We start from the raw sequence: 12,540 nt of genomic DNA on the forward strand, positions 1-12,540 counted from the left end.
TAACACTCCCCCTATTCTTACATCACTCCTTCTCTGCCCCTGTAGTCGCATTTCTTATACCACCTGACGGCCCTTAACACTCCCCCTATTCTTACATCACTCCTTCTCTGCCCCTGTAGTCGCATTTCTTATACCACCTGACGGCCCTTAACACTCCCCCTATTCTTACATCACTCCTTCTCTGCCCCTGTAGTCGCATTTCTTATACCACCTGACGGCCCTTAACACTCCCCCTATTCTTACATCACTCCTTCTCTGCCCCTGTAGTCGCATTTCTTATACCACCTGACGGCCCTTAACACTCCCCCTATTCTTACATCACTCCTTCTCTGCCCCTGTACTCGCATTTCTTATACCACCTGACTACCCTTAACACTCCTCCACTTCCTTCTGATCTCCTTTACTTAATGTAGCCACACCTCCACTACTAGTAGCCACAGCTCCACTACTAGTAGCCACACCTCCACTACTAGTAGCCACACCTCCACTACTAGTAGCCACACCTCCACTACTAGTAGCCACAGCTCCACTACTATAATCCAGGGACTTGAAAGTTCTCCTACCTACTCACCACTACCTCCCCTAACACTGTACTCTTTTCACCTTATTCTCAACTTGAACTTACCTTATTTCAAGTTTGAACTTACCTCACTTCACCTTGAATATAAACCTGATAAATCATCACATGAATCAGCTTAGGGAGTTTCTCTAACTGAACTTTCTGGTATTTCTTGACTAGTCTACATTCACCTTTCCTCTCCACTCTATCCCATTCCTAGCTATGTTACTTAGCAGAACATTATTTGCCCTCCACTCTATTGCCAGTCTCACTCTCCTATACAACCTCTCCTCCTACCACACTCCTCTAACACCCACTCATCTTTCCCCTACATCCATCTTCCCCTCTAACCCTTCACAATCCTTACACTCATTTCCAACCACATCATCTACCCTCCTACAAAACTTCCCCTTCCCAAAATTAAACTTCCACACTACTCCACCTCCTACACCAGATATAAAATCAAAACCACCCATATCTCTACACACCACACAACTCTTTACTTACTTACACTCTCCAATATTCTACTTTCAGGTGACATACATCCCAACCCTTGACCTCACACCCCTCCCCATTCCAACAACAAACTCACTAATTCAACTACTCCACGTATTCATTCTCCCAAAAAACTATTAACTCTATTCTCCATCAACATCAGAAGCTTATTTAACAAAGTTGGTGAATTCCACGCCTGGATCACCCAATACTCCCAGATATCATCACTCTCACTGAAACCTGGTTCAGACCCCACATTCCTGACAAAGAGTTCCTACCCCGAGGTTATAACATCCTACATCTGCACCATATCAAAAAAGGGTGAGGGAGTTGCCATCATGTTTTCCAACCACCTGTTACCCTTGTAGATGCTCCCAGCTCCATACATATTTTTAATTACAGCAATTTTGACATAAATGAAACATGTTTTTCCCTATTTTCCAAGGGTTTTAAATTTGTCCTGAATAGGAAAGCAGATGTTACCAGAATATTGATAGATTTAAAGCTATTTTTGAGGAAGAAAAATCTAGAAATTTTACTTCAAGGGCAAGAAGCTGTTGAAAGGAATTATGATGTAAAAATAAAAAGAAAAAGTACATTTAATCCACCCCTACACCCCCAGTTAAAGAATTTTGAGTCAATAATGGAAAGGAAAATTAGGGATGAATTATCCAAAGATAAAATTGGATTTAATTTAACAAAGGAAGAAAATATGTTGCTCAATAGGTTAAGTAATGATCCAAATATTAGAGTATGTAAACCTGATAAAGGTGGAGGGACTGTTATTATGGACCAAGTCACATATGAAGCTAAAATGATGGAATTATTAAATGATGAAATCAAATATGTAAGGGCATCTCTGAATGAGGTTAACATAGGTAATAGGAAGGTGAAAATGGTCCTTTATGATTTATTAATCGAAGGTTCCATTGACATGAAGTTGTATAAATATCTAGAAGTGGAAAAACCACTGACACCGATAATTTTTGGTGTACCTAAAGTGCATAAGTGTGCTCTTAATCCACCTATGAGACCTATTGTAGCTTCTGGTAATTCAATAACAGCCCCTATTGCAAAATGGTTGGATATGAAATTGAAAGATTTATTAATATCAGGGAATGGAGTAGTTAAAGATTCATGGTCATTGTTGGTTAACCTTACCCCGGAGCTTTTTGATAAAGATATAACTTTTATAACCATTGATGTTATTGATCTATTTTCGTCCATTCCCCATGAAGAGGGTATGAAGTGGTTTGAGGAAGCCCTTGTAAATTACGGAAAGTTTAATAACAATGACTTTTATCTTATTCTTACTTTAATGGATATTGTACTCACTAATAATTTTATTTTTTATGAAGGAGAATTTTTTAAACAGATTCAAGGAATAGCTATGGGCGCTAGATGTGCTCCAACTTATACCAACATAATTTTGTCAGCATGGGAAGAAAAATTTATAATTAATTCATCCTTTAGGCACTGTTGGAAATTATATAAACGTTTCTTAGACGATATGTGCTTTTATGGATTTGATCTGAGGATGATTTTAAAGCATTTTTTTCTTACATCTCCCTGTCTACAGATTTTTTGAAATTTACCTTTCAAATGGATAAAGTGGCCCTCAAATATCTGGATTTATATATTGGGAAAGGGGATACAGGCTTTTTTTCAAAAATATATAGGAAAGAAACCTTTTCAAACTCATATCTGTCATATAAAAGCGCCCACCCATATCATCAGAAAAAGGGTGTTATTAAGGGGCAGTTAGTAAGAGCTAGTAGAATGATATCAAGAAACAATGATTTTGAGGATGAATGTTCATTGTTACGTAAAATGTTTTTGGAAAGAAATTACCCCATAGAGCTAATTAACAAAATTCAAGCAGAAGTTAAGGATGGAAAGTCGCATAAATTTAAACCTATTCTTGGCTTAGGTAGTGGTTATGAAGTAAAAGCAGTCCAAAAAAAGAATGAGATGGAAGGTAATTTGGTAATGGATTATAGTATCCAAGCTGTTAAAATTAGAAAAATCTTGGAAGATGAATGGACTAGATTTGGAGATATATCAGATTTGACAAGTTTGTTTAAGCAACCATTAAAATGCACATATAGGAAAGGGAGATGTTTGAAAGCATTCTTTGAAAATAAAAACCATATACAAAAAGATAATAACAGGAAAGTAGGCACATTTAAATGTGGCAGATGTCCACAATGTATACATATCCTAACTAAAAATGCAATTTACATACGTAGTAGGGATATGTTAATTGAGAGCAAATGTTTTGCCAACTGTGAGACGAATGGTATAGTATATATTGCTGTATGTAAAGTATGTGAATCCTTTTATGTTGGTAAATCGGAAAGGAAACCTAAGAATAGAATATACGAGCATTATTACGATATTAGGACCAATTGTGTGAATAATGCCCTATACAGGCATAAGGTGAATTGCTTGGAAGCAACTTTTAATTTCTTTGTACTGGAGGTAGTTAAAAAGGATATTAGAGGAGGTCTATGGGAGACCTCCATTGAATATAAAGAGTTGGTATGGCAATTAATACTTGAAGCCAGTAAGGCCCCAGGCCTTAATGACCACATATCTATAGCTCCAGTTCTTAAGATGAGAGCAGCCAAACTATAGGATTCATATTTTGAAAAATGAACTAGGCCTATTATCACCATATATACTACATTGAAGAGGGCCATTTATTGTTTTAAATGCTTGATAATATTTGGACATTTCCTTTATGCTTTTTTATGAGCTATTTATCATTTTCTAGTTAAGCTAACCATGTATTTTATCAACTTCTATGGAAACATACAATGTTTATATTTTATAATATAAGATTTATATTTAATTATTTATTTATATTTATACACATATAAATATTCTATGTTTATTATTATTTTTTGATTATATATAGGTAGGATTTTTTATGTTTGGGTCCGTATTATTCAAGGACCGAATGTGTATCATACTTCTATAAATTTTGGATAAGATGTTAAGAATTTTTGTCAACACCAGATGGCGCTGTTTTCTGTATGAATTATAAAGACCTTTGAACATTTTAATATTATATAGGTATAGATGGTAAATAGAAAAGTAAAACAAAAATGTTTTTTAGATCAAATTATTTATTTTATATATTTTATATATATTTTAGAAATTTTGAAATGGTTATATATATATATATATATATATATATATATATATATATATATATATATATTTGTATGCAAATTTGCTAGTATCAAAGGTTGAAATGACAACAAAGCGATTTGTATATTTTATTCTCTTTTACTTCTTGGACCCGTTAGGGGTTAAACTGCTGCTAATTTGGGATTAATTGATTAATTATTTTTTTAATGATGCACAGGGTGTATAAAAGAAGGGATTTGTATGTTCTATGTGTATATTTCTTGCTTTCTGATGAAGATAGAGAATCGAAAACGTATTGTGCGTTAAGAGCTTTTTGTACCTTGGTGGATTTAATAAACTTCGTGCATATCGAGAGCAGAGCCTGATTTCCTCAAGTGTTTGGTTTGCTTTTCCATACAATCTTTGGCAGAATTACTTCTTGCCAACTGCAAAATCAGTAAACACTTCACCATTGCTACCATCTACATACCCCAAGGGGATAATATTCCCATACTACAGAATACTCTCTCCTGGCTTTCTCAAAACTCACCTAATAAGACTACTATCTTGGGAGATGTAAATATCAACTGGCTATCCTTTTTCACTTACAATCCTAGCATACACATAAATCTATATGGTTTCTCCCAGCAAATCTCAACCCCCAATTACACTAACAAACCCACTAATTCCTCTTCCATTCTGGACTGAATACTTGTCTCAAATCCTCAAAAATATCACTCCCCAGAAACTCTCCCTGACTCTCTCAGTGATCACTGCCCAGTCAAGGTTCTCAGATATTTCCCCCATCTAAACCAGTCAAGGTTCTCAGATATTTCCCCCATCTAAACCAGTCAAGGTTCTCAGATATTTCCCCCATCTAAACCACCATCATAGGTACATAGATTGTCATAAATGACCAGTTTTCAACCTGACATCTTCAACAACCATCTCTCATCTATCAACTGGTCCTTCCTCTATCATCTACCTTTCGATGATGATGTTCTTAAATTTAATTCCATATTTCTTAATACTCTCAACTCCAGTGCCCCCTCTACACAGAGTCAATCCCCCACATCTCCCTGGCTTACTCAAACCATTCACACTCTAATGCTCGGAAGAGATAAAGCTTGGAAAATCTGGTCCAAAACTAACCTCCCTACCCACCTCCAACACTACAAAAAACTCCGCAACCTAACAAAGAAACACATCACTAATGACAAGAAAAACTTCTACAACAATCCTCCATCCACTCTCTCATCAAATCATAAGAACTCTTGGAACGTCATCAACCAAATTCTGCACCCAGTCAACCCCACATCCCCTAATCCTAGTGCAAACAACAACTTTCAAGAAACAGCAAATAATTTCAGTACCTACTTCATTCAAACCATCAGTAAACATCTCCTCAAACTCCAGTACTAATGTTACCACCTCCCCATACCCACCTTCTTCTCACAGTCCTTCTCCTGCCCACTCACTGAAAGCTGTAATTACCACCTATATCAAATCCCTGCTTAGCAAGTTAAAGCCCTGCTCTCCCTCCGTGGACAGTCTCCCTCCACTCTTTCTCTGTAAGGCTGAAAACTCACTAGCACTTCCCATCTCTATTCTCATTAACTGCTCTCTCACAGAAGATAAAGTCCCCACAGTCTGGAAATAAATTTTACACTATTCCCATTCACAAGGGTAGAAACTCTTCTGAGTTTGCCAACTTTTGACCTATTGCTATTCTTTCACCTCTCTCCAAAATCTTAGAGAAATTTGTCCATAAGTGAATCCTACACCACCTCCTCCTACAACAAAACTTACTCACCCCCACACAACATGGCTTTCGTCCAAAACACAATACCTCCACTGCTCTTATATCTTTCATTAACTCTATATCCCAAGCTCAGGACAATAACAAACTCATTTCCACCCTATTACTCGACTTTTCTAAAGCCTTCAACACTGTGTCCCACCCTCTCCTTCTGTCGAAACTCTCTGAACTCTGTCTCCTTCAACCATGTCCTGGTTTTCAAGTTACCTCTCAGATCAGCAACAGTCTGTTAGATGTCTACTGCATCACCTGCCTTACCTATCACAATGGGAGTACCCCAAGGGTCTATCCTAGGCCCTCTTCTGTTTAACAATTTTACCAATCAGTTGCACACTTCCTGTCCTCAGTCATCTCTTGTACAATATGCTGATGATTCCACAGCCGTTACCACTGCTGATTCCCTCTCTGACCTAAATACTCTCACACAAAAATCCTTCCTATCAATCAAAAACTGTCTCACCCAGAATCAGCTGATTCTTAACCCCCCAAAAAACTCCTGCTTTTCATCCTCAAAACCCTGAACCACCTCAAATCTTCCTTCTCTGTCTCTTCCCTAAACAATACTCCTATCTCAGTTGTCTCTCACACCAAGCTTCTGGGGGGGGGGGGGTCATCATAGATGACCAACTCTAATTTGATCTACATATCATCTATACTATTAAAGAAAAACACCAAAAACTCAGACTTCTGTATTGTAATAAAAAAATTCTCACCATTAGCCTCAAAATGTCTCTATGCCATGTTTACCTCCTTCCAAGCCTCTTCTATGGCTCTCAAATCCTCACAAACCTGCAATCCTCTCTCCTGTCTAAACTAGAATCTACCCAAGAATTTCCCACCAACTTCTCCTCTCTCAGCTTCAGATCATGCATCCTATCTTGTACCAGCCCTCCTCTTGCCCTGACCTGGCCTCATTAGTCTTCTACTGTACCGCCTAGATCTCTTTGAAGTTCTGAACAAAACATCCTCCCAATCTACAAATCTAAAAGCAAAACTGGGCAAAACTTGTACAGCTACTCTCCTGCCCAAGCTAGGAATAAACTTCCACTACACATCAGAAAAATGACTCCCCCACAGAGTTTCAAGGCTGCTTTCAAAGACCATCTGTACAGTACGTGGCTCTGTCGCTGTACCCACCCACCACAACAGGCTCCTATTTCCCCTCATTTCCTTCCTGTCACATGTTTTCCTCTTCTTCTCATGTGCACTTATTGCCTTGAATTTCCACCCCTACTCCGACTACACTTACAATAACTTCATCTTCTGCTCTCTGCCCCCCTAACCACTTATTCCCCCTTTGCTAGTGCTCTATTAATTTTTCTCTTATTTTGAGCTCTATCTACAACTTCTGATACTGCTAGGCACATATATTTGCTACTGTACCACACAATGTGTAGTGGTATATGCTTGTATATAACTTCTGATGTACAAGTGACTACATCCTGGATATGTTTTACTGTCAGACTCTTGTGTCTGCTATTTTATCACTCAAAGTGCTGTGGTATATGTCTGTAAATAACTTCTGATGTACAAATGGTTCCACTTAGGATTTGTTTATGCTATTTGTGTGCACACTTCAATTGTTATGCTAGATATGATTAGTTTATATATATTTGGATTTGTTATACTATTTATTTGTACTAATTGTGGAGCTTTTCTCCCCGGGCCTTCACTAAAAAAGGGATTTCGCTCAGTCGAACTAACCTGGTCAGCAAATGTCAGATAAATAAATAAATAATAATAAAGATTCGTAAGACGTAGGCCGAGGGATTGTGACATTCTGCAGATTGAACTGCCCCTGAAGCTGGAAATATCCGTACTCCCTACACTAGCCCCAAAATATTCCTGAACCATTAAGTGACCCTAGGTCACCGCGTCTATGCCAGTGCAGACGGCAATAGATTAATTAATAGTTTGAACAGTGGTAGGCCTGAAGGAAAATTAAAATGTAACTTTTATTAGCTGATAAAGTTAGCAACAATGTTAGACAGTATCTTGCATTTGCCTTCAAAATTAAACAACCCGCTACTGAAATGTCTTTATATAGCTGGTATATTGCACTTAATCAACAATCAAGTGAGGAAGACATCTCATTAAACATAAGATTCAAGGAAGACCTTCAAAAGAAAGTTTCAACACTAGAGGGAGGCAAAGTACAGCAGGTATACTCTGGAAAGACTCCCTATGTTGAGGATGAATATATAAATTCGGATAAAATCTAAATATTAACAGTATTATAAATATCAATACATGACCAAATTAACTTAAATAAACCACACTAGAGATATTAAATAAATTAAATTAATTCATAAAAATAAGTAATGAAAGTGTGATTGTACTAAATATCTCATTTTTCAAGTCATTAAGTTGTAATGTATTCCACTTAGCAAAGAACAGGCTTCATTACTGACTTTTTCAAATATTATTTCTAATATCTCAAGGTGTCCCTGTGTTTTAATATGTTCTTTCTTTGTGTTCTGTCTGGTAGCATAATGTCTCCTTAACACACATGGAGGAGACATACTAATGTGCTTCATTATATAAAACATTTTACATTCTCAGCTGATAAATGTTATAGATATAATTTTCATAATTCTTTAAGCCAAATTACATGAATAATGAACATATGATAATTTTTAGTGCAACAATAATTTGGCTACTTATTTAATTAATATTATTTCTGATACTACGTTTTAAATGTATTCATTTAGTAATACATGTGCAGTGACAGTTATGCAACAGTTTATCTTACTGTTTTAGTGGTACTCTGTCTTTCTCTAGTGTCCAAAGATTTTAAAAGGCCTTCTTTTGTTAACATTCCTTGTGTGTGATTTTTTATGCCATTGGATAGTAGAGCTGTTTCAGGCAGTAAAAAGCTGTTTGGGTATTGATTTGTTTAACCTTGAAAGTAAATCTGAAGTTCTAAATACTTTGTTTCATTTTAACTGTCAACGGAAGTTATGTTTTAATTTTCCTTTGATTCTATTGGTTTACAAAATATTCATTTAGTAGAATCTCTTTGACTTATGTCTACTATATAAGTATTTAATTGTAATATAGTGATCGAGTTCTTCATAGTGACTAGAACCGGGGAATACGAATAGTGATATGCAAACATGATCAAGTATCTGAGTACTGTATTTCTTGGCTCTGAGGAGGGATTTCTGAAACTTCTGACTTTGTTTAAATATATTCGAATTTGAATTTAGCAGTAACATCTTCAGAAGGCTGAGGGCCATTCATAGCTAACAAGAGGGGTCTGACTCTATAAACATCACAATGTGGGCGCACCTGCCTCAGAGTGTGCCAGATTTGCTTTTAACTCACCAAGGAATAGGGACATAGCGAAATATGTCTGTTTATGAATATCCATATTGTAATCAATGCATAATGGCTTGATATATGCATTTTAGCACAACACCTATAACAAATATTACATAAAATGACATTAACTGCCTGACCTCAGCATGCATTTTAACACGACACCTATAACAAATATCACTTAAAGTGACATTAACTGCCTGACCTGAGCTCAAAACAAAGTAGTACTGTTTAAACATAACATTTCTGCTGTTGCATTGCTATAATCTTAAAACTAACTGTTCAGAAAGAAATATAAACTCCTTGTGAATTAAAATATGATCCTGCTACTGAACACTGCCTTCTGGGGGAAAAATTTACAGTCCAGGTAGAAGAAATAAGCCCTTCTCTTCATGAGTTCTGCAGAAAACGTTTACAATTCTCAGAGTCTTTAAATTTTCACTCATCGTTTTAAGAACTATCTGATAAATGGAGTTATGTGAAATGTAAGAAGAACACTAAATAAACATTTTACACTTAGTAAAAGCTGCAGTTCTGCCTGGATGAATTTGATCACTGCTCATTTTGTAGCCCTTTTATAGGACTTTGAGTTTTAGATATGTAAACCAAGTTCTTGCAGCCATATGGCATAACCAAGGAAATATCTAAAGAGACTTAAAACTACTTTAAAATTCTCATTTTGATTGTAATTTTAATGAAGATTTATCTGATGAAGGTAACAGACAGTCTTACTCACCGCAACTTACTCAGAATGTAGCATGAGGATATTTTTGTATAAACAGTCCTGGGAACACTCACCCAAGATGGTGCCTTGAGGGTATTTTTTGACAAACAATCATGTAACCTTGTGCTTATTACAGAAAGTAAAGGTGTCCCAAGTAAAACAGAAGAACCAGTGAATTCAAACCTGCATCAGCCTTCTGCTTAAATCATTTCAAATATTCTCTTGCCAATGTAACATTATCTGAAACTTGAGTGTTGGAAGACAGGATGTGGTAACTTTAATTCCTTAAGAAAGGAATGTGCCTAAAACACAACAAAAGAAACCAACAATGGATGAATGACATGAAACATTAAAGCTCCAACCTCCAGATGCAATGTCAATAGCCCAACCTTTCTGGGCAGAAAGCAAAATAGCCTGCTGAATTTAGGTAGGGGTATAGCGATCACAAATGCTACATCTGTATTCATATGCACTAAACCAACATTTATGTTGCAGTAGACTTCCTGGCTGCATGTAAACTCGAATCAACATCTACAAATGTCTGACGGCTGTGAGCAGCTTATCAAAGATACTCCCTCACCTTGTGAAACAGAAAAATCACCTGACTTGTCTGAATACTTGTATGTAAGTTATCAAAGAATAAAACTTTATGTCTTTTCTTTTTTAGAATCTCTTAACGATCAGAGACTGGAAGGAAGAGGTATCTCACTTCAAAGCACTGAAAGATGAGGAAACTCAACAGATGGCAACAGTGTAAGGAACAGCCCCAGTAAATAACATTGTTTCTGTTTAAAAAAACATACAAAACTGTATATGTTTAATGTAAAAATCTTTAAAAATGCCACAGTCAGAAATATAACAGTATTTTCTAGGAAAAAGAACAAGTTCTGCTTCTCTGAAGAAAAAAAAATCATTCCCATCTATACATTTTATAAATACATTGGGGGGGGGGGGTGCAAAAATAAACCTGTCTGCTTCACTGGAAGATCATGTTGTTATGTTGAGAGTAACAGTATTGAGATATGTATTTTCTGACTGCCAGTAGGCTGCTGGCAGACAAGCGACCTGCACTGTAACTAAGCACTATACTATAGTAAGGACAGAAATAAAGTACTTTATTTTTTTCAGAAACTGAACCAAATGAGGGCCTTTGGAAAAAAAAATTCCAAAAATATGCATTTATTCCTCAAAAGTATCAGCTTGCAATGTGGAATGCTGGAGGTGAAGTGCATTTCAGAAGTGGGAGGGGTAGACTGTTGCAGAATTCTACTTGAACGAGGCTTGATTAGCAAGCCAAGGCAACAGCAAAACGTAAGGAATATACTGCTTCAGGCATCTGGGATGAAAACAACCTCGTTAGTGCATGGAGATTACACTTCACTATTGGGAAAAAGATAAACTTGTAATAGCTTCCCTAGCACGAGACCTGATTGTTACTTGTTAAGCGCCCCCACAGAGCAGTTATGAGTGAGTCACTACTGAGTAACAGTGAACCTTGACAGCTGGCAAAGAGCAATAGTAGAAGGTAAAACAGCTTTGTTTCTGTCCATGCATCTCACTAACTAATTACACTAGTGTCTACATGAATTCCTGCTATATACATTACTAAAATTCATTAAGCAACAATAAACTGATCCTAAAACATAGATCGTTTCTGTATTAATGTGTTTAATTGTATCCACTAATTATATTCTGTGGTTATTTTGTTTGTTTTCCCTTATTGATGGACACTTCTTTATGACATACAACAGTGACAGTACTTATGCATTCTGGAAACGAAGGGCTAACTTCAAATTTCCAATTATTTGTAGGAATTTTCCTGGCTATTGTTAATAACCTCCAGAGAGGTGGGAAATGAGACCCGGATACACATCCATGAATTAGAGCTTTGTCATAAAAAAAAATTATAAAAATCATAAGATCATATGATCGATATTTCAGAAGATCGATCTGCAATTGTAACAAAAATAAAAAAAAAACAAATAAAAGAAGACGTTACTGCAGGGGGGGGCTAGCCCCCCTGCACCCTCCATGTGGGGCCTGTGCCCCCCTACTTAAATATACCAACTCCGAGATTGTGCTACACTGACAATACAGGGTGGACTGGGAAATGTTTCCTATTCCCTGCTGTAGTGCGATCTCGGAGTTGGTATATTTAAGTAGGGGGGGTGTGGGGGGGGGTGCAGTGGAGCTTGATCTGAAATATCGATCATATGGTCTCGAACATATGGTCTCGAACATATGGTCTTCGATATTTCAGCTGTTCAGTCTTCTAAAGTGTGACTATATATATATATATATATATATATATATATATATATATGTGTGTGTGTGTCCTACAAAATCCCGAACGGATAGAATCCCAAAGCCCAAATTACAGAGACGAAAATCCCGAAACCCCACATTACTGAAATGTTGAAAGCACGAAATTCAAAATTGCGAAACTGATACATGCATACAAAACACACACAAACATACACACACCCT

At 36.6% G+C, this 12,540-nt stretch overlaps 1 protein-coding gene across 1 annotated transcript in view; it reads left to right on the forward strand.

Moving 5' to 3' along the window:
* Positions 1–11,678, forward strand: part of PLEKHM1 (pleckstrin homology and RUN domain containing M1) — a gene marked incomplete in the record, with an annotated part of 788,682 nt that extends 777,004 nt beyond the window's left edge. Inside the window, 1 exon segment of the mRNA XM_044055392.1 lies at positions 10,721–11,678. Within this exon segment, the coding sequence (XP_043911327.1) occupies positions 10,721–10,730 (10 nt within the window).
* Between the last annotated feature and the right edge of the window lie 862 nt (positions 11,679–12,540).

Source organism: Protopterus annectens, chromosome 13.part0, assembly GCF_019279795.1.
Source record: "Protopterus annectens isolate FY-2018-M chromosome 13.part0, PAN1.0, whole genome shotgun sequence".
NCBI lineage: Eukaryota > Metazoa > Chordata > Ceratodontiformes > Protopteridae > Protopterus > Protopterus annectens.